The 16,994-nt window shown below is 42.4% G+C and overlaps 2 protein-coding genes across 5 annotated transcripts; one reads left to right on the top strand and one right to left on the bottom strand.

Moving 5' to 3' along the window:
* Nucleotides 1-2,156: 2,156 nt before the first annotated feature.
* hspd1 (heat shock 60 protein 1) lies at nt 2,157-7,265 on the bottom strand. Its single transcript, XM_041057684.1, has 11 exons — nt 7,162-7,265; nt 5,445-5,620; nt 4,910-5,245; nt 4,683-4,778; nt 4,503-4,596; nt 4,228-4,396; nt 4,001-4,100; nt 3,530-3,775; nt 3,275-3,449; nt 2,848-3,026; nt 2,157-2,456 (listed from the first exon to the last, which is right to left on the bottom strand). The coding sequence occupies exons 2-11, from the start codon at nt 5,616-5,618 to the stop codon at nt 2,289-2,291; spliced, it is 1,737 nt and encodes a 578-aa protein (XP_040913618.1). The 5' UTR covers nt 5,619-5,620; nt 7,162-7,265; the 3' UTR covers nt 2,157-2,288.
* Nucleotides 7,266-7,705: 440 nt separating this feature from the next.
* LOC121194327 (MOB-like protein phocein) lies at nt 7,706-16,934 on the top strand. 4 transcript variants are annotated; one of them, XM_041057152.1, is made up of 9 exons: nt 7,706-7,860; nt 10,255-10,410; nt 13,078-13,140; nt 13,510-13,610; nt 13,931-13,973; nt 14,164-14,250; nt 14,444-14,523; nt 15,079-15,190; nt 15,665-16,934. In XM_041057152.1, the coding sequence occupies exons 1-9, from the start codon at nt 7,858-7,860 to the stop codon at nt 15,797-15,799; spliced, it is 780 nt and encodes a 259-aa protein (XP_040913086.1). In that variant the 5' UTR covers nt 7,706-7,857; the 3' UTR covers nt 15,800-16,934. The 4 variants fall into 4 exon arrangements, with proteins under 4 accessions (XP_040913086.1, XP_040913084.1, XP_040913083.1 ...); XM_041057149.1 differs by lacking the exons at nt 7,706-7,860; nt 10,255-10,410 and adding an exon at nt 11,757-11,840 and having other exon boundaries at nt 15,665-15,829; nt 15,986-16,934; XM_041057148.1 differs by lacking the exons at nt 7,706-7,860; nt 10,255-10,410 and adding an exon at nt 11,757-11,840.
* Nucleotides 16,935-16,994: the final 60 nt, after the last annotated feature.

Genomic DNA, 16,994 nt, shown 5'->3' with positions numbered 1-16,994 from the left:
TGAGGCCACGATAAATGCTGAAAAAGAAACAGAGAACATCTTCAAGTAAAATAATAAGACTGTTCTGTTTGTTATTCTGCTGCTTTTAACTTTTATCTTTCACGTAAGTCCAAGATTTTACTCTGAGCAGTTAAATAAAAACCGGTCGCACACGTTGACCTGTCAGTCAGTCAGGATGCTGTTTCAGTGAGTTCATCTGCCGCCCAGAACTCCCATCACTCACAGAGTGCCTCCCGGCCTCCTGGCAGCATATTTATCTCTATTTTTAAACATTATACTCATTTTATCATATTTATTACTTAGTTTAAGTGTAAATATTGGTTTTGAGATCACATAAGAAAGACCTGTACACACTGCTTTTCAAGAAAATGGGTTTGTGTCTGTGTTTCATGGGACGCGGAAAGACTTTGTGTAAGCGATGTGTTGCATTTTAAATGATTTCAGAAAGTTGTATGGACTGCATGACCTGATGATTTATAAACTATTTTTTCTAAAAAAAAAAAACCCTGACTGATGTTTTGATGTTTGTTTGTTTGTTTGTTTGACTGCTGTGTAGTTGACTGGACAGAAATAGGAACAGAAACATGTGAGTGGTAAGAATAGAGCTGCAGACGGTACGAAGCAAACATCAGTCATCAGGTTTGGAAATGTCACTGCTGGAGAAGGACAGTTTAATTTGAACTCTGAACTTTGACCTGCTTTGTCAAATGGAGTGTTTATCATTTTCAGAGGAAGGTAACATGGATCACTTCTAAGATTATTTGATCCTTAAATTAAATATTATATATTATTACAGTAATAATTTAATAGCATCTGTGTTACATTTTAAACAAAACAGGTGTTTTTAATAAATTTCCAGAATTTCTTTATGTTCGGGAAATAATTGAGGAAACAATCACAAGATCTATTCAGCAGCTGTTCTGTAGCTTTTGATCACATCACATGATCTTCATCAGTGCAGGGAGTTTCGCAGATGTTATGAAATTGTAATGTTCTTATTTTCATTTCTTCTTTTCAGAGCAGGTTAATGGTAAACATATTCCTCAGCAGGTGGAGTGACCAAAGTTTTGTTTAGAAAGAAGCAGAGTAAACAGCAAAACATCAGAACAATTGAATTTATTAAATAAAAAAAAACAATCACCATTAATCGTCTACATCGTACAAAACAGAAGTCGAATGATCGCTGCTAATAATGTATTAATGTGGAAAAGAAACACCACCCACCGAGATTTGTATGCTAGTATTATGTCACATAGTTTTCTGTGACTCGTAGTAAAAGCAGAGGGGGACACGCGTGACACACGTCTGCGTCACACAAATGAAGATCACTGTTTAACAGCACTAGGACGCAACAGGCTTTCACATTTAGACCAGAGACCTTGAATGGTCCAAACTCATTCAGCCATTCATCGTGAAGTGAAACCATCCAAAAAACAAAACAAAAACATGATACTGCATGAATGAAAACAACTAGAGCCAGACATCTCCGTAAACATTTAGGTTTCACACGGTTTCACACAGGCCCCTGGTGATGCTCGGACTCTGTAGGCACTCTTTGTCCAGTCGTGGTCAGGTACAAGGGATCAGGTGATCGTTTCTCCATCACCAGACGAATTTAGAAAAAGAATTTAACGTCACCTCAGAGACACAGAGAGATGCACAGGCTCTGTAAGAAAACTGGTTTAATTAACTCAAAGACAGATTTTAAACCACGTCATATTATCTGGGGAAAAAAAAACATGATGGCAGATACATATAAAAAAAAGAATTAACAAAATACTAGAACAACAAAAAATAAAGGACAGACACATTCCTGGCTGTGCATCTTTTCTGGTTCACGCCCTGCTCTCTCTGTGGGAACACAGCATCCTCAGTACATGTTCTACGTTAGTTTCTTCTTTCACCACTTTAATCACTTCACTACCTCTTTAGAGATCACATTCACCTTTATGAGCATTTTACATGATGAACTATGAGTTTTGAGCACATGTTGATGGATCACTGAGCAGAGCCATTTAAGGGTTCGGGTGGAGTAAAAGGGCTCGATGGGGTCTCCTCCTCCAGGCTGGGTCGATGGAGGCTGGCTCCTCCAGAAACCCGGGCAAAGAGGCAGGAGGTGGAATTAAATATTGGGGGCGGCTCCAGCGTTCTCATGGTCAGTCAGTGTGGGCAGAGTTCGGTGGAGGTGGTTGCACGTTTGTGGAGGATTTTTTTTTTTCGTGTTCCTCAGCCACCCCCAGCACCACTCTGCATATTAGTCTGTACAGCAACAAGTCAGGAGGACTGGCTTAGAAACCCATGCCTCCTCCCATGCCACCCATGCCGCCCATGCCACCCATGCCACCCATGCCTCCTGGCATCTCCTTCTCCTCCTTGGGGATCTCTGTGACGACGGCCTCGGCGGTGGAGAGCAGAGAGGCCACTCCTGCAGCGTCCAACAGCGCCGTCCTCACCACCTGTAGAGATGATCCAAGGTCACTTCACTGAAGTTTTTACTAAAACTATTCCAGTCTAATGCAACAATAAATCCTCCTTCACACATCCTCTGCATCATTTCTTCTTCCCCATCAACATCACACGTCATCGTTTGATATAAACTTTGTTAAAGGGTCACAGGCCTCCTGACAATCTTAAATTTCGCACAGAGAGCTTTACAACCTGTACAACTTCCCTCAGACCTGATTAACCACTAGGTGGCAGTGTTGATGAGGTTCAGATCTTTAGAATCCACTGTTTAAATCTAAATCTGCCTCCTTGTTGAGACTGTTTCCTTCACTAACATGAGAAAAGTCATGTTTTGTCCTGACCAGACGCTTCAAACACAACATCTGATTGGCTGCACTGTACCTTGGTGGGGTCAATGATGCCCTTCTCCACCATGTTCACGTACTCTCCCTGCATGGCGTCGTAGCCGAGATCAGCTGATCCCTGCAGGATCTTCTCCACCACGAGTGAACCCTCCACACCTGCGTTCTTAGCGATGGTCATGGCGGGGATACGGAGCGCCCGCCTGATGATATCCACACCTGATTGGACGGAAGGAAACAGAAGGTACGTATGTAACTACTGTTCTCTGAATTCTATGTGACTGTCAGGTGTAATAACTTGGTATCTCATATTTAAAACCACAGTTCATCGGAGCAGATCTCTCCAGTAATGATGTGGTGAGGTGTAAATATTTATATACTGCTTATAAATCCTAAATACGGGGACGCAAAGTATCATCATTACTATTTAATATAGTTTCAGTTGATCTGAGCCGGTGTTTACTCACCGATCTTCTGGTCAGAGTTGGCAGGTTTCAGGGTGTCGAGCGATGGGATGCAGCGCAGCAGAGCACAGCCTCCGCCTGGGACGATTCCCTCCTCCACAGCTGCCCGGGTGGCGTTCAGGGCGTCTGTCACACGGTCCTTCTTCTCGTTCACCTCCACATCGCTCGTTCCTCCGATCTGAAATGGAGCAAAGCCGTGACTCCTTTATTTTTTTAGAACGGCAGCTCATACCGCCTGTGCTTCTGTTTGAGACTCACCTTGAGCACAGCCACTCCGTCGGAGAGCTTGGCCAGCCTCTCGTTGAGTTTCTCCTTCTCGTAATCGCTGGTGGTGTTCTCCAGCTGCTCAGCGATCTCCACGGCCCGTTTCTCAATCTCAGCCGGGCTGCCGCCTCCCTTCAGCAGCAGGGTGTCGTCTTTGGTAATCTGCACCTCACCGACCTTACCAAAGTCGTGAGCCTGGATGTCCTCGAGGGTCAGGCCCAGAGCCTCATCTCCAAACACCTGGAGAAAGGAAAAGAGGAATAGATTAAAAATCAAGATGGACATTTAATATCAGGGGTTAATACACTTTAGCACTGATGGTCAGAATGTTTTGGTTCATCAGTGTAACAAAATAATCATTAATCGATTAACGTGACCTGGGCCCACAGGACCAGGGTCCTGAGCCTGGGTCTCTGAGGCAACTGAATTCAGACTTTAAGACCCTGGATTGAAATGTTGACTTACAGTGCCCCCGGTGGCGATAGCCATGTCCTTCAGCTGGTTCTTCCTGTTGTCGCCAAAGCCTGGTGCTTTAACAGCCACCACCTGAAGCCCAACCTTCAGCCTGTGCAAGAAGTCAATGAATATTCCCTGATTTTAGATCTTAATCAAACACTTTTTCCAGTGTAATATATTCAGCTGAATAATGTCTTTGAGCTTTTTTCAGATGGGATTAGAAAACACGATGATACCTGTTGAGAACCAAGGTGCTGAGGGCCTCTCCATCCACGTCCTCCGCCACAATAACCAGCGGCTTGCGGTGCTGGTTGGCGATCTCCAGGGCCGGCACGATGCTCTGGACACTGGAGATCTTCTTCTCACTCAGCAGCAGGTAGGCATCCTGGAACTCACACTTCTGACCTGAAAAGGGGAGGGTAGGTTTAACATGGTATTTGGTTACTGAGCAGGGAAGGAAGCGTTGAATTGACAAGTCTGGTAAATTATAAAATAGTGTGAGCATCTTTACCTTTGGCGGTGTTGATGAAGTAAGGGGAGATGTAGCCACGGTCAAACTTCATCCCCTCGATGATCTCCAGCTCATCGTGCAGAGTCTTCCCGTCCTGAGACACAAAAGAGCAACCGATTATTTCCATGCTCCACCTGAACCCGAGTCTCTTTATAACTGTGCGTGAACGCTGAATCTAACCTTGACAGTGATGACTCCCTTGCGGCCAACTTTCTTCATGGCGTTGGAGATGATGTTTCCAATCTCCACGTCTCCATTGGCTGAGATTGTAGCAACCTGAAAGACAGTGGGCACGGTTAAAGCTGGGCCGACAGAGAACAAGCTGTGAACACCACACTGACAATTCATCACTTTTAAAGTTGATATTCACAACTCTTTCACAAACAGTTGCTTATTTCCATATATACCTGTGCGATCTCCTCAGGGGTTGTGACCGGCTTGGAGAGCTTTTTCAGCTCATTGATGATGGTTTCCACAGCCATCATGACTCCGCGGCGGATCTCCACAGGGTTGGCGCCTTTGCTGATGGTGTCGAACCCCTCCTTGGCGATGGCACGAGCCAGCACCGTGGCGGTGGTGGTGCCGTCGCCAGCCTCCTCGTTGGTGTTGTTGGCGACATCCTGCACCAGCTTGGCACCGATGTTCTTGTACTTATCCTTCAGGTCGATGCTCTTGGCGACCGTCACGCCGTCCTTGGTGACCTTAGGGCTGCCCCAGCTCTGCTCAATGATGACGGTACGACCCTGACATGGAGGCAGCAAGTGGTGAGATAAGAGTCTAAATAACATCTTGTGTTAACATCAATTCAAAGTGATTAACAGTTTCTGCAGGGCGCAACATGTTAAACTAAACTAAGGTCAGAGGTCAGGAACAATAATACTGGGGATTTTTCTCTAAAATCCTGCAGAACCCTGAATCCAAGATAAGAGAACCTCATATTACCTTTGGGCCCATGGTGACGGCCACAGCATCAGCCAGCAGGTCCACCCCCTGCAGCATGAGGGCGCGAGCATCAGCTCCAAACTTCACATCTTTGGCGTAGGCTCGCGTCAGGTGAGGAGCCAGCGCCCGGCACACAGGCCTCACCTGCTTCATGACTGTGGGTAGGCGGAACATCTCTATGGGGAGAAAACACGTGAGGAGGAATTTATTAAACGTGTTTGAGACAATAACTCCCATAGAGATGAAGCGAAGTGGTTCAAATAAATCCACTAAATTATTTCTACAGGACTGAACGTTCTGATGTGCAGAGTTTTCAACATGTGCTGAGTGAAGCCAAAGCACACCTGAACACTTATTCTCCAGATCCACCCCCCCCCACCCGCCCCCCCGCCCACCAAAAGGGTCACAGGAGGTCAGACTGTCTTATAAAGGTTTACTCTGCCCCCAGTGGACAGTAGTGGTATAACGAGCTACCAGTGAATGAATGAATGAATGAATGATTAAACCTGTGGGATGGAAATGATCATATTTCACTTTACATTTGCAGCTGTGAAGGGATGGATTTGCTTTTTTCTGAGGTTTAAATATTACTAACATATTTTCATTTGCTTATTCAACTTATGTAATGAATTGTTTAGTAAATCAGTGTCAGAAAACACAGATATGAAACAGAGAAGAGCTGCACATTTAAGAGGACAGAAGAAATAAAGAAATAAAGTGATAAATCTAAAACAAGATAAATAATAAAACAGAACAAAAAACATCAAGTAACAAAAAGCAATAAATAAATAAAACGTTCAACAGAAAATGTAAAGTTCAGCTGACATCTGGTCCACAGCTGCAACAATTAGTCCATTATTCAATTAGATGCTGGACTCTGAATTTTTAACTTTCTGATGTTTCATTGGTCACATGATGAATGAAACATCAGAAGATAGAAGGAAATCGAAGATAATAAGTGGATTCATCTCTAATGAAGACAGTTCAGACTAAATTATCTAAACCTTCACAGACACCACTAAAAAAAGACCTTGGATGGAGGACTAATACTGATGACACTTATTTTAACTTGTTATTACTGATTAAACTTGACGTCGTAAAATCCAAATTCTCTTCCATAAACTAAGTAACCCAGTTATGAAATTACACAGATGATGAAATCTATGCCCAAAACCAGTTCCTTGTGAACCCACGTGTGCTCCTCAGGTCGTGAGTCACAAGGTCAAACTGTAAAAGCATGCGCCCCCTCATCCCTGATCTGATCAGCCTGGTGATTGACCACCACACTGTCTAATCAATAATTACTCCACACCCATGTAACTGAAAGCAAACTATCATAATCTTAGTAATTATTATTATCATTAATACTGATTATGATCAGACCATTTGTGCAGTGCTGTCCAACGTGTCCTCAGTTCTTCATCAGTCTGACAAACACCACACTCCCGATTTAATAACATTAAATATCACATTAAGATCAAATGCGTTGCTTAAATAGATAATTGAGCAGCTAGTGGAAGTCTGCGGTGACATCTTAACATGCGTGTCCTTGCTGTTAAAAAGAAACGTCTGTTTTCTGGGCGGACTTTAAGCTGAGGAGTGATCAATGTTTCCTCCTAGCTAACACTGAATTTGCTATTTAAAAAAGGCATCGCTAGTTAAAAGTAAATAGCCTGTATTGTCAGCTACGATCAGTTTATAAAATGTCAGCACTTACCTGTGGGTAATAAAGCTCGTAGCTGCTACAAGGTCTGCAACACGGAATGATATAACTCCTGCAGGAGAGGACGGTCGTGTGGAGCGAATAAGACCGGACTGCACATGGTCTATCACATCCGGGGCTTTACCGACACGCCCCGCACTGCGCATAACGACAATCAATTTAAAACAACTGTCTTTTATCAAAGTTATGAATGAAACTGTCATAATTCTACCTGCATTTTATAGTTTATAATGTGCGGCATTAATATATTGTCTGCAAATAACACCATTTATAACTTTTAATTCAGAACATGTGCATATGCTCGTTCCCGGGTGGACGATTCCAGAATTTTCTCGTGTGCCATTGGAGGGGGACAAAAAGGTCAAAGTTGAGATTGTGCAATATTGCTCCATACTTAAATACAAGAACGAGACATAAATAGTTTTTTTAATAATAATAATAATCGGCCGTGCGTGTTTTGGTCTCACTAAGTAACTTCGGTTTGTACAAACGGGTATTTTGCTGTCGCTGGTCGGTGTACTGGAATTTTCTGTTAGGCAAAGAATCGGCTGCCACATCCAATGCGCATGCGCGTTCTGGAGCTTTCCTCACGTGGAGACACAGGTCTTGCTCAGTGTGTTGGATCCACGCTCCTGAAGGACCCGGGCTGCAGCCTCACGCCGACTCTCAGACCGCGAATACGTCCAGAAAATGGTAAGATACCGACCAGAAACCGGTGCTAACTATCACCAAAACCAGAGAGCGGTAAAACAAAAAGAAGGTGATTTATTTATTTATATGGTCTGGTTATCGTTAGCAGCTAATGTTACGTTAGCTCCCGTTAACGTCCACAAGGTCAAACAGGTGATAAGCTAAACGTTAGGTATGTTAAACAGTATTTCTCGGGGGGCTGGTGTCTTGCCCGGGGTGGAAGCCGGGGATCGAACCGCCAACCTCGTGGTTAGTGAACCGGCTTTACCTCCTAAGAGCATGTGGTGAGAAACCGACTCCTCCAGATAACTGACCCAGTCAGTCACCGCTGCAGCAGTCACGTGTGGATGAATGAAGAGACCGGAGACACAGTTCAGTACAGTTTGGACCCGTTGTCTTTTAAATCTGTTATACTGAAGCAGACATTCCCGTGTTTAATGAATAATATGAATCACATTCTCGTTTGAGACATTTCTGACTTTTGCAGCTGAGAGTTTGACCTCATGACCTGCCCATGCAGAGCGTATGTCAGATCTGGAGCTGAAACAATTAGTTAATTAATCAATAAGTCCACTGACTGACAATTAACTGATAACTACTTTGATAACTGAGGAATCTTTGGAGTAATTTGCAAATTTAAGAGGCCAAATAAACTGCAGGTTTCTTTTCCTTCAAAGCGTTGAAAGACTGTTGATCATCTTCAGGAGCATCTTTGGCCATTTTCTGACATTTTTATAGACCAAACACTTCATTGAGAAAATCTTTCAGATGAATCGATGATGAAAGTCATTGTTAGTTGCAGACTCAGTCCGATCAGAGCAAAAACCCTTTCCACAGAACAGCAGACATGGTCTTTGTGTAGCTGAGTAAAAAGTACAATATTTGCCTCTTTGCTTCACATATAATAAACTAAAAATAACAAGTTTAATTTATGTATCTCCACCTAAAACTTTATAAACTGCCCTGCCACAAAGTTGACTTCAATGAACATAATAATTTCCAGTGTTTTAAAACTTTTTCGTGATTTTTACAGGCTGTAGTTTCTGTTGCTGTTGTATTGTGTTAACTCTCACTGATATTAAGACATTTTAGGCACACTGCATATATAATTTTAACAGTTAATGGAAGGGACAGTTGGAATCATAACCATCTTATACAACTTGTTCTCCTCCAACCCCCTCATATAACGTTCTAAGGAACCTTCAGGAAAACTGGACAAACAGGCCTTGAATGTTATCTTGTAATGGTAAAATCCTGGAGGACATTTCATCACCACTACTGTTTTCATAACTTTAGTGTGTGTTTCTGGCTGATGCCCTGAAATCCTGAGATACCTCGACGTTATCATCAAAGCATGTTATCAGTGAAGGGAGCAGGCCTTGTCCCCCCCACCCCCACCTCAGGGTACATGGTCACACTGAAGTGCAGTAGCCCCACCTCCTCTTCCCAGTTAACAAACTGGGATTGCCCCATCCTCCTCCACCTCCATCTCCAGACAACCTTCACCCAAGGTCACTGCTACATCTGCTGTCATTGAACTGGTGTCAGCTGCTGTTTTAAATCTTATGAAGTCGACGTCCTGCTTGTAGCTGTGCGCTGAAGAATTTGACAGAATGAAGAAATGTTGACTTCTTGTGTCCTGTTTAGACACTGTCTTTATTTAATCTCTGTAGCCTTATTCCCCTCCTCCTCTTTGTCTTACTCTTCTCACTAATCTTATGGATTTTATACTATATGCAGTGGAATAACAGTTGTCAGATGCTTTACTTAAACAGAAGCAGCAATAATGTGGTTTAAAATTACTCTGCAAGGGAAAAGACTGCATTCAAAGTATTACTCAAGTACAAGGTACATATGTATTAACAGGAAAATTTACTTACTAGTCACTGAGTTGTTAGCACACTGAGTCTGGTGACAAAGTAATTCCCAGCACACCTCCACCTAACTTACACCAGTTTCATTTGCAAGTAGTAGCTATATCTGTAAAATAAATGTAGTGGAGTGAAATGTACAGTATGTCCTTCTGAAAGTCAAGGAAGTAGGAGTGTAAAATGGTATAACACACGAGTACATGTACCTAGAAATTCTGCTTAAGTTCTGTGATGAGTAGATGTGTTTAGTTTCCACCTCTGACAGTTTTCACGCAATAGTCTTTGCTATTAAGCTGCATCAAAACCGACAGAGGCTGTGTTTTATCAGTATAAATCCAGTGGAGTCCAGGCTCCATTGTCCCTGGGTTTGTGTAACACAGTCAGTATTTAACTCAAGGCTGCCCCTAGAGGTCATCTTGTGTTGTTACAGCAAATGTCAAGGCTTTAATTCTATGGTGTTTCACAAGCACAGTGTTACATGATCATGATACTGTGGTTCATTTCATCTGTGTGTGGTGATTTTCAGGCCTTCAGAAAATTCCTGCCCTTGTTTGACCGGGTGCTGGTGGAGCGCTTCACAGCAGAGACGGTAACAAAGGGGGGCATCATGCTGCCGGAGAAGTCTCAAGGCAAAGTGCTGCAGGCCACTGTAGTGGCAGTAGGACCTGGCTCTGTCAACCAGGTAATTCTTAACCTGCTGCCTCTGTATATGTCTGGGAGAAAAGTGGTTTGTAAAGCTAAATGTCAAAAGTGAACCTGCTCCTTTGATTTAAGGGTTTTCAGTCTGTCAGTTTTTTTATATCATGCAAGCTGAATATTTTCAGGGTTGGGACTGTTAATGTGACAAAAAAATTAAATAAATAAAAACATTTGAAAACTGTAGTCATTGGCTGGTTAATTGATTGTAAAAATCATTGTTAATTTCAGCTCTAGTCAGATCAGGATGGATCAATAATCATAAATATCTGACTCTTTTTCTAGAAAGGGGACTTGCAGCCAGTCAGCGTGAAGGTCGGAGAGAAAGTACTCCTACCAGAGTACGGTGGAACTAAAGTCATGCTGGACGACAAGGTGCAGTAAAGTCAGCTTTTCAGCTGAATCAGTAAACATTCGTTTCATTTTGTACCTTCATTGGTTTAATGTCTTGCGTTCTTGTTCTCTCTTTTAGGACTATTTCCTGTTCCGTGATGGAGATATCCTCGGTAAATACATCGAATGAGTCGTCTTTGTTTTATGTAAAGCCCCTGTCATCCCTGAAGAGAAGAAATTAAGTTGCCTCGTACATGTCTGTTTTTCTTTTTTCTATGTTATTTCAATTGTAAATAATTCCAATCAGATTTTGTTACAATAATAAAGGTGAACTGTCGATTGTTGTCTATTTGTGTCATGGTTTCACATTGTTCCTGAGGAACAGTCAGCAGCTGATATATTCAGTTCAGCTGTGATATAATATTCTTTTTATGAGCTTTGTGTAGCTTTCGACTCTGTCTCATGGCCTTCCTCGGTGAACAGAACTTGCTTTGTTGTACTTCTATAGAAGGACATGACTTGCAAAGAACAAGTTAAAGATTTATTGCCAGCTTAAACCCACTCGATTTCACTTAACCTTTCTAATTTAAATCAAAGGGATTAAAGAATATCTTAAGGCTGAGATGAATCCAAGCTAAATATGTCATCACCATTTTCTGATTTATAGGTTCCATTTATAGTGTTTATGACCTGTAATTAAGGGGTTTATTAGTGGTTAGTAAATTAATGTTGCTCCATAGATCAACAGCAAATATTACTACAAACCAAGGCTCTGGTCCTGGGGCCCCTGACTCCCTGGAGACTTTGTGCTAAGCTTCTTCTCAGCATTATAAGTACAAATTCGTTTAAAAGGAAACGCTCATGCTGAGTTGAAATGCCTCGGATGTGTAGTTAAGTCCATCTTATGACTGTGAGTGGACGCGCGCTTAGTTAAACATAGCGAATTCGCTTCGCCGCTCCGCGTTCACTGACTCCGCCGCTTCAACACCGCGGGGCTGACGAACATCCGGGTATTCTGTCGAGATGGTCATGGCGGAGGGTACTGCAGTTCTCAGGAGGAATCGGCCTGGAACCAAGGCAAAGGTTTGTTTTCAACCCGCTGGAGCACTTCAGCATTGCTGCTAACAAGTGCCCACGACTGTGGGAAGCTGCCCCGTTTGAGCCGTGTTGTTTTACTACTCGTCTTTTGTCGACAGTTGGGTCTTAGGCAACATATACGAAGGGCCTGACCTGGAAACGACCAGCTAAGTTAGCCGCCGTTAGCCGATTCTCCGTCTAGTTCCTGGAGTAACGTTAAACGACTCTGGGTGTTGCGTCTTCTGTCGGGGATCTGTGCGATTATAATTATTATTTAATTATTATTTAACAAGTACAAACACAATCTGGTCGATATAAACGGTTCTCTAGCTCAGAACGCTTTTACGGTAGTATTTTGCGTATATGCTTGTTAGCTTTGCAGAAAGAAGTCGCATCCCGGTTATCGAACTAGCTAGCGTTAGCTTCATAGCTGTGAGTAATGGAGAAAAACTCCGTTTGCTAACTTTGGCAATAACGTATTTTTTCCGGTAAAACTTTCCCTGACACCAAACCTCAAACCGGCCGTCAGGTAGTCAGTTTATATTACTTCCATTCATTCATATTTCATGTGTCATGTTGTGAAATAAGGCCAAGCTTGCCAAACGCCTCTAAAGTTAGCTTCCAGTTCGCAGGTTTTACAAATCTGAACCCGTGTTTTAACCAGTTTGACTGTCCTTAGTAATTCAGTCCGGATTTAACAAGTCTCGGTATAGTGGAATTTTATGTAGACCCGATCTGATGTGGTCTGAATGAGAAAAATGGGGTGAAATTACCTTTTTCGATTTGTTTTTGTCTTTGTAAATGGGATAAAAGTTTCACAGATCTGAACCTGTATTTTAAACAGACTTTGGAGGTTCTCTGATAATCAAGTCCAGATTTAACAAACCGTAGTACTGTGGGTTTTCACCTCGACCTGGACGGATGTGGTCAAAAAAAACACACACAAGCACAGAGACAGTAAAAGGTGTCACAAATCTGAGACCGTGTTTTCAACAGCTGCAGTAGTCTACATGTTAATCAAGTCCAGGTTTGGTAAAGTGAACAAGTGGAATCATTGGCGCAACATTATCATTTAGTTTTCTCTTCTTTCTTCTTAACTGCTGAAGCTAACGTCAGTTTTCCTAATTATTGTTAGTTAACGTCAGCTGACAGCTGTCAGTTATTTAACTAGCATTAATTATGCTACGGTGCCAGCTTTGTCCACCCTGAGTGGAGACTAAATTTGTCCTCTCTCCATGTAAAGGATTTCTACAACTGGCCGGATGAATCATTTGAGGAGATGGACAGCACCCTGGCTGTCCAACAGGTGCGTTGTCATATTGGGTGGGTGGGTGTGTGTGTGTGCGTGTGTTAGTGTGAGTGAGTGAGTGTGAGTATGGTATTTAGTAGTACCATCTTGTCATTTGAGTAGAGGCAAAATCAATGAAATATCAAATCAATGAATCAGTTCTTTGATGATTATTAATTTTATAACAAGTTCATCTTTAACAGCACATTAGCTGACAAATGTTAGCATTAAATTGGATCCACAGCTAAGGTTAAAATATTAATGTTAGCTGTGTTTATAAAAGAAGAATACCTGAACATTTCACTCTTTGTGTATGGATTTTTATTGCACATAGCAGATTTTTTACACAGAAGATGCATTTACCCTCTGGTTCTGTCTCTCTTTCAGTACATTCAGCAGAACATTAGATCAGATTGCTCCAATATCGACAAAATCTTGGAACCTCCTGAGGGTCAGGATGAAGGGGTGTGGAAGTATGAACACCTCAGGTAAGTTAAACATTTTTAAACGTGGTCTTGGAATATCCAGTAAACCCTAGAGCATTCTGCTGAGTGGCAAAGAAAAGCATTAGAGTGAACAAAGCAGCAAATGAAATAAAAGGAGTAGGAGGAGTCACGGATTTTCAGTGGTGCTGTCAAACGTCCAAATATGCGGATATTTTGGGGCATATGGAACAGATGGATAACTCTGATTAAATCACATTTTTAAAAAAGTGATCACAGTATTTGACAGATACCTTGTTTCTGAATCAGAAACCATTGTTAGATCTGACAGAATAACTCACTCCTGCTCCTGTTCCTGATTGCAGGCAGTTCTGTCTGGAGCTTAATGGACTAGCTGTAAAACTGCAGGTAGGTGATCAAACTCACCAGATACACAAACTCATATAAGGATTATGTGTTATGTTTTGTCTGGATCTTACACAGTTCAGAAATATAGGAATATAATTTCAGATTTAAAGGAATTTCTGTTTTTGAGAAACATTTTGATTTTGTATCAGTGTAATGTCAGCTGTGGTGGTGCCTGTCTTTCCTCCTGCAGAGTGAGTGTCATCCAGACACCTGCACCCAGATGACAGCCACTGAGCAGTGGATCTTTTTATGTGCCGCCCACAAGACACCCAAAGAGGTGAGTCAAGACTGTGGTTCACTCAAAGCTCACTTTCCTCATGAAGGTTTCTGAAGGCAGTGTGCTCTGTGTCACCTCCATGACTGTATCTTTCACACATATGAATTTATTTGTCTCTGCCTGTGTGTGATGTGAAATAAAATCTGCTCTTACTGACAGTTGTGTGTGTTTCTATGTGCTGTTGCATCCACAGTGCCCTGCCATTGATTACACCAGGCACACGCTGGACGGAGCTGCCTGTCTTCTCAATAGCAACAAATACTTCCCCAGCAGGTCAGTCTTTTTCGGCTGTAATTAATATATTATCAGGTGTCTCTGTGACAGTGTGAAGGGTGGTGAACCTTCAGAGAATAACCAGCTGAATCTACAGATCCAGAGTGGAGCATTCAGCAGCTAAAGAGTCGGATATTTCCCTCAGGAGCTGGTAGAGACCAAACACAGAGCTGGTGAATGTGAAGAAGTTCTCATCAGCTAAAAAGATGATTTGTCAGTGTTGTTTACAACTTGTTTCTGCTGCTCCTGTGTAGCCAGAAAAGTGAGTTGCTTGAAACAAATTTGTACACTTTGTCATAAAATCATGTCTAAAGGGAAAAGTCTGTATTATATTTAACAGGTGCACATAGCTAAATGAATTCAGTCTAATACAACAATCCTGCCTTCATGAAGGTTCTGATTATTACATATTAGAGATTGATTAGATCCTGCAGTGATCAGATCCTGCATACCTTGTGAGATTATCAGTTTCAGAAAGTAAAAAAAACTGGGAGGCGCAGACTTTCCAATTCTGATTTTCAGACTTTCAGCTTCCTTTTTGTTTTGTTTTTTTAGGGTGAGCATCAAGGAGTCGTCAGTGGCCAAACTGGGCTCTGTCTGTCGGCGCATCTATAGGATATTCTCTCATGCCTACTTCCATCACCGCCAGATATTTGACAAGTATGAGGTAGGTTATTAGGTCATTAGAAAAGGTCATAGGTCATTAGAAAAGACCTCATGTTGCAGGTACACATGAAGATGCTCTTATTCCCGGGGTGTGCTCTGCATGCAGTTCCCCTGATGCACACAGTGGGTTTTTCTTTCTGTGCTTGGTGAAGATGTGGCTGTAGATGTGGTTAATAACTGGACTACAGCTGCACCTGTGGTTGAGTCTACGGTTCTATGGAGTTGGCTGCAGTAAATTTACAATGGCTACTGATCCTGGTAACATTATGACGGATGTGTTACCAGTACACCACCAGCACAACCTGAGCTGCAAGAATTAGTTGATCCATAGAAAATTAATCTGCAGCTTTTTTGATAATGTGTGTTATGGTGTTAAACTGTTATTATCTAGATTCTTGATGATTCAGGACGCATCAGGACGCAGAGTTTCATAGCTGTGGTGTGTGTGTGTCTGTGTCTGTCTGTCTGTCTGCAGAACGAAACGTTCCTGTGTCACCGGTTCACGCGCTTCGTTATGAAGTACAATCTGATGTCCAAGGACAACCTGATCGTGCCCATCCTGGAGGAGGAAGTGCAGAACACCTCATCAGCTGGGGAGAGCGAGGCCTAGGATACAGCTGCTGCCATAAGGGAGACACATGTAAACACGATACTTACACATCACAGAGGAGACACATTCTCACACACACACACACACACACACACACACACACACACACACACTACAGTGTATTAAGGCTCCTGTCTAGTAACACTGTCCATGTCCCTCCTCCCTTGTCACCTGTGTCTATCTCAGAGGAAGTAAAGGTAAAGAACCCCGGGAGCAGAGTTCAGCCATGCCTGCAGGACAAGACGATATTTTCTGTTTACTCTCTCTGTCCATTCAGATTCACTCCGTGTGTCTGGATACAGCCCTGCTCTCACACTACTCCTGTAGGGAAACCTTTTCTTTAATCTTCTTTAAGCAGCTGGATTTGCAAAGAAACCCGTGTAATCATGGTGACCTGTATTGTTGACAAAGGCACACACACTGACAGCCTCCCCCTCTGTATATAACCCCCCGCCGTGCCAGCCCTCTCTCCCCCTCTCTTAATTCACTATCATGTTTTCTGATGGTGCTTCACTTTTTTGTGTCTGCTTCTGTTCTCTGTTTGCTTGTGTTGCCTATCAGCCTGTTTTGGGGGTGTCCCATGAAATGGATCACTAAATTAGCCTGCTGACCTAATAATGCTATTAAGACACAATGTAGGTGTGTGGCTTGTGTGGTAGTGAACAAAGAAAAACTTTAATCTCTAGCTTTGTACGTGTACTAGCAGTCAGATACTCTTTCTCTTCGGCCTCTGAAATGACGTTTCGGAGTATTTAGAAGGCTTTTTGGCTAACTCTGATCCTGCTTTGTGACATGCCCCCATTTTAATACTGTGTATAATGTGCCTGATATTCCGCTTTCCTTGACACGATAGCAACTGAAACAGTGAATTTATGGGCAGAGACTGTGCTGATATAAGCCAGTTTTTACCGCTTTAAACATTTGACGAGTAGAAACCACAAGGAAGGACCGAATATCAGCTACATTTAAATATCCGAGCACAACCTCCCTTCTTTTACCCTCTCCCTCATTAAGTTATTTTGTGGGAGGAGTCTTGTCAATCCAACCCACTTTTTTTTTTTTTAAAATGGACTAAAAAATTTTGTTACTGTTGACATTTTCATGATGTCTGTTAATAAAAAAGACCTATTATTCAGGTGGTTGTTTGGACATTTTGGTATTAAGTAGTGATGAACTGGAATGAGTCTTACTGATA

The sequence above is a fragment of the Toxotes jaculatrix genome, chromosome 15 (assembly GCF_017976425.1).
Source record: "Toxotes jaculatrix isolate fToxJac2 chromosome 15, fToxJac2.pri, whole genome shotgun sequence".
Lineage (NCBI taxonomy): Eukaryota > Metazoa > Chordata > Actinopteri > Toxotidae > Toxotes > Toxotes jaculatrix.
This window is presented reverse-complemented; position numbering and strand designations above follow the sequence as displayed.

Excerpts from the sequence above, each read along its gene's own strand:
- hspd1 (XM_041057684.1), bottom strand. The coding sequence starts at position 5,618 with ATGTTCCGCCTACCCACAGTCATGAAGCAGGTGAGGCCTGTGTGCCGG. Across the intron at positions 4,597-4,682 it reads AGGGAGTCATCACTGTCAAG|GACGGGAAGACTCTGCACGA; the intron begins GTTAGATTCAGC and ends TTTGTGTCTCAG. Across the intron at positions 4,397-4,502 it reads CTTCATCAACACCGCCAAAG|GTCAGAAGTGTGAGTTCCAG; the intron begins GTAAAGATGCTC and ends TCCCCTTTTCAG.
- LOC121194327 (XM_041057152.1), top strand. Across the intron at positions 13,974-14,163 it reads GACTAGCTGTAAAACTGCAG|AGTGAGTGTCATCCAGACAC; the intron begins GTAGGTGATCAA and ends TTCCTCCTGCAG. Across the intron at positions 14,251-14,443 it reads CCCACAAGACACCCAAAGAG|TGCCCTGCCATTGATTACAC; the intron begins GTGAGTCAAGAC and ends TTGCATCCACAG.